Source organism: Mastomys coucha, unplaced genomic scaffold (genome assembly GCF_008632895.1).
Source record: "Mastomys coucha isolate ucsf_1 unplaced genomic scaffold, UCSF_Mcou_1 pScaffold22, whole genome shotgun sequence".
Lineage (NCBI taxonomy): Eukaryota > Metazoa > Chordata > Mammalia > Rodentia > Muridae > Mastomys > Mastomys coucha.
The window spans coordinates 132140657-132145519 of NW_022196905.1; the positions used below are offsets into that span (position 1 = coordinate 132140657).

The 4863-nt window shown below is 39.6% G+C and overlaps 1 protein-coding gene across 1 annotated transcript in view; it reads right to left on the reverse strand.

Moving 5' to 3' along the window:
- Positions 1-4610, reverse strand: part of LOC116070965 (cytochrome P450 3A13) — a 33710-nt gene extending 29100 nt beyond the window's left edge. Inside the window, exons 1-3 of the mRNA XM_031342350.1 lie at positions 4439-4610; positions 2118-2211; positions 496-548 (exon numbers count right to left, since the gene is read on the reverse strand). Coding sequence (XP_031198210.1) covers positions 496-548; positions 2118-2211; positions 4439-4509 — 218 coding nt within the window. The 5' untranslated portion in view covers positions 4510-4610. The remainder of the gene's footprint in view (positions 1-495; positions 549-2117; positions 2212-4438) is intronic.
- Between the last annotated feature and the right edge of the window lie 253 nt (positions 4611-4863).

A 4863-nucleotide genomic window follows, 5' to 3' on the forward strand; every position in this document is an offset into this window, starting at 1 on the left:
CCTGGCTGTCCTGGAACTCACTCTGTAGACCAGGCTGGCCACGAACTCAGAAATCCACCTGCCTCTGCTTCCCAAGCACTGAGATTAAAGGCATGAGCTACCACCGCCCAGCGAGATTCAATTTTTAAATAAATTTGGTCTAATGTCCAAATAAATAAATATGACATGCAAAGAGATATATACTTAAAGGTCTCAGGTGATTCGTTATATCTTATTAGAGGGGTGCACACAGAAGAGAACATTGGAAGAGTGGAATATCCAGACACTGGACTAAAACTCAAGTAAACCATTCCTGAACCATCAAGTCCAGAAGAAAGTCAAAACATGCAACTTTTTAAACCAAATTCCATCTGTGAATCATGACACTAGAAGACATATGGGGCCTTTGTAGGAAAAGCCTCCACAAATCTTTATAATACATCGCTTCCACTCAAGATCCTGTGGGCTTTTGTAAATGGTTCAAATCTACCCAGTAGAAGTTGCTGTAGTACTTACCCCCATATTTTCCCATATTTTTTATGACATTGTATGTCACATTCCCAGAAGCCCTGGAAAGGTAAAGAAAATGAAAATCCATGACTATTTTAAAGATAGTGTTCTTTTCTCTAATTGGGCACAAACAATTTGACTCTTACAAAATCAGCCTAACTATCCCTCAGTGGTGGAGAGAGAGACATTCTTTTTCTCTCTCTCTCTTTTAATTACAGTTATGTTTTTATTCATAGAATTTTATTTTGCAATAGTCTTTAAATTCTTTTTTTTTCTTTTTTTTTAATTAGATATTTTCTTTATTTACATGTACATTTCTCCATTCCCAGTTTCTTATTCATTAAGCTTCTTATTCATAAGTGTTTGAGTAGAAGGGAGGTTAAGTTCTAGAGGTATTTGAAATGGGGTTATTCAAGTTTCCTGAATTTTCTCTCAACATTGCACATGCGCAAACCCTCACCCTTGGTTGTGAATAATTTGCTAACTGCATTGCACATGCTCAGCCACTCACTCTTCACTATGAATAATAGCTAACACCCTGTCTCTCTCTAAAGCTTTTGCTTCTCTACCGGCTGTCCTTAAAACCCTCAAACTCTCTGAATCGTTCCTTCCACAGGCACCAGAGGGGGTGGGAGGACGGAAGACAAGGGAAAGCCAGGTAAGATCCATTTATCTTCTTATTCAGCCTCTTTTTCATTTATTTCCCTAGAAGACTAATAGCATTAGGACACTGAAGAAATCACTGGCCTCTTTTCATTTAGAGCATTTAGTCTCAGGTAAGTTGAATAATAACAGAGGCAAGTGAATACTAACAGAGGGGGCTGAAAAAGAGCTCAGTGGTGAAGAGCATTGCCTCCTGTTCCAAGGGACTAGGGTTCAAATCCTAGTACCCACATGGCAGCTCTCTGTAATTCCAGTTCCAGAGGAACACCTTCGTGGCACCAGGCACTCATATACAAACATGTATGCAGCCCATACATATTAAAAAGAATATTTTTAAAAATTTAATAAAGAGAATCTGTCTTTGTGGCTCCCTGTCAACATGGAAAGGTAGGGAGATGCCACCTCTACACACAATACAGCAGCGGGTAATATTTCTCCTGTACATACAACATTGAAAATCAGATACTTGCTTTGAGGCTTCACTTCTGAGACGTAAAAAGGAAAACTTCTGCTAAGTTTCAGTCTTAGATTTTAAATATGCAAATAAAAATTCCAAAAGCATAGCTTCCCCTTGCTAGGGCAAATAAGTAAGCATGAAGTACATATAGACACAAATTAAAAGGTCCCAAGGGATTCATCATCGTATGTCATGAGAGGGGTCCACAGAAGGGAAAATCGGAAGAGTAGAATAAAAGGATATTGCCTTTAAAGGATCACAAATCTGAACATCAAGTCCTCAACATGAGTGTTAACATGTCAGAGAGCTTAGCTGGCCATCTGTGCCAAACAGGACTCTCCAAAGACCAACAGCAAAGCCTTTGGGAAATTGATCTTGCTTCAGGTGGAAGCCAAGTAATGGTTTCTGAAATTCTACCTCAGTTTCTACTCAAGAGAATTAATGGAAACTAAGCCAGTGTTGGTAACCACAAGAAGCAAGATAGGGGGCTCAAAGAACACTCACTCACCTTCCGGTAAGCAAGAATTGTCCCCAGGAAAGGCAGAGGTTTGGGCCCAGGAATTCCCAACTTTTTAAAAATTCCATGTGAATAAGTTCCATATCTATGAAGCAAAAGAGAAAGCTAGTACATTGGGATTGTATATTGTCGTGGCTCACCAGTCATAGATACAGGCACCATAATTCAAACAAAGGAGGCAACATGTAGCCAACAACAATTACTATTTTTGGTCTTCACTTCTCTTAAATTCTCTGTGGGACTCCCAAGGACCACAAAGGTTATCTTAAAAGACAAGTAAAACATTTGTGCTCTAAATCCTAAAGTTAATCATTAATAAGCGCCTGTAACTTGAGTTTGAGTGTTCATGTAAATTCTTATCTGTTGTCTTTTTCACTTGCTTTTATTTGTAAATTGATTGGCTGCAATTCATCTGTCCTTCTAGTGATCTCCAAAGGGAGCCACACCCCACAAGTGTATTTGAGAGTTCTCTCTTGAGAGAAGAGGCATAGTCTCCACTTCCTGCCAACTCATACCTGAAGGTATTCTATTTCATCACTGACCCATCCTCTTCCTTACTCACTTATACTAAGGGATTAGCGTGACCTGACAAACAGGTATATCAAACACTGATAAAATTTTTAAAACCTAATAGCCAAGTTTATTTCAAAGCACACATGCAATCTATACAATGTACTTGTTTATGCATTATACTCACATTCCTGATACTATTATAAACAGATGAAGTTATTGTAAAACTTGTCACAAATATTGAAAACAACAGACCCACTTTAACTTTTTGACAGAAGGTCCTAGGATTATAGTAAAGAAATGCTAGGGCTGAATAGAAGGCAATTAAAGATTTCAGTTAATTGTAAAATATCATCAGATGGAAAAGGTATTGCCATAACACCTTAAATACTTAATATTCCTTTAAGAATAAAACCAAGTTTGAATTTTTAATTTTCACATTATTGTGAGTGTGTATCTTTTCTTAAAGTCAAATGGTGACAGAAGTGAAATTGTGTGTGTGTGTGTGTGTGTGTGTAAGAAGAGCATCTACTACCCATAGACTTATAGGAATGCACACACACAGACACAGACACACACACACGTGATTAGAGCAGTGGTTCTTTAATACAGTGCCTCCTGTTGTTATGATCTACAACTATAAAATTATTTCATAACTGTAATTTTGCTATTGTTATGAATCACAATGTAAATATCTAAAATGCAGGGTATCTGATATGTGACTCTTGTGACCCCAAAAGATTGAGACCTCACAAGTTGAGAATCATTGCCATAGAATGAGCTGGGTGGAGTAGCCACCTGTGCTACTCAATCATAGAACTCAAGAAAACCTTTCTCCTCCCCTCACTTATATGCAGTAATCCATTCATTGAATGTTGGTCCTAAGATGGATGTTTTCACTGATGCTCCCAGTGGAACTTAGAGAAAAACATTTAACATCCTAACTGTTTCAAAGTTCCTGCCCTTTGAGGATGCCTGTAGATTTCACAGCAGGGGATTTGACAGGAAATGATGAAGGGAAAGAATCAAGTCAGGCCTTCTTTGCTCTGAAGATCCATCGTTTATGGGAGCTAGAGAGGTAGCTCAGTGGTTAAGAGCACTTACTTCTTGCTCCTCAGAGGACCAGGGTTCAATTCCCAGCATCCACATGGTGGCTCATAGCCATCTGTAACTCCAAGGGATACAAAGTCCTTTGCTGACATCCATGGGCACCAAGCACTCATGTAATGCACATGCATGCATATATGCAGGCAAAACATTCATAAAAATAAAATGATCAAATGTAATGTACTAGGGGCATTGTTAAAATAGTCCTAGAGGTGGGACAAGGAAGCAGAAACTGGGCATGTGTACATGGAGCAATACTCCACATCTCCTACATCAGAGAAAACAGAGGTGAAGACAACACAAAAGCTGCCCCCATCCCCACAATACCCACAATCCTGAGACCTTGCAAAGAGGCCTTCTGTCATACATAGTGACCAGTTTTTTGTAATCTGCTTTACTGAACCCTGGGTGGTTAATCTGGGAGAAAAGTGAGACTCAATGGAGGTCTAACTGAAGTCACTCAGTCCTCCTATCCACAAAAATTGGAGGTTAGTAGAAGAGAAATGTATACTTATCCCCTAGAGGGATTTGCATAGGACTAAAAGCAACACCTTAAGTCTTTATATATCCCACACTCAAGCAATGTCCTCCTTGTTTTCTCTTTGGATTTTCCAAGCCAGTAAAGGAAAGAATCATCTGATTTACATCCCCCAAGTCCTGATCACCTAGGAGAGGAGCCTGGGCAGTTTACTCACAGGTAGAGGAGCACCAGGCTGGTAGCCAGGAGCATCCAGGTTTCCACGGAAAAGTTTGGGATCAGGTCCATTGCTGCTTTCTTTAAACAAATCTCTCTCCAAAATTTTCTCTCAATTTTGTGTGCTGCACTTTGCAGGGCTAAGCCTGCTGAGCTCCCTTTCCCGCCCAGCTGTTTGTGACTCAAGGAAGCCACCCTGTAGTACTTAAGTACAGGGAAAGGGGTGGGGCTGAACTTGCAGCCAATGGAAACACCTACAGTTCTGAGTCAAGTGTACTCTCTGCCCTAGCAGTTGGCAAAGAATCATGGATACACCCACTTTGATCTTTGGATTCATTTACTAAGAAATATCGACCAAAAGTGAGGCCAGTGTTATCATTATCACTGAATACAAAGGTTATTGCTTCTTATCAGAAGCTAAGGTGA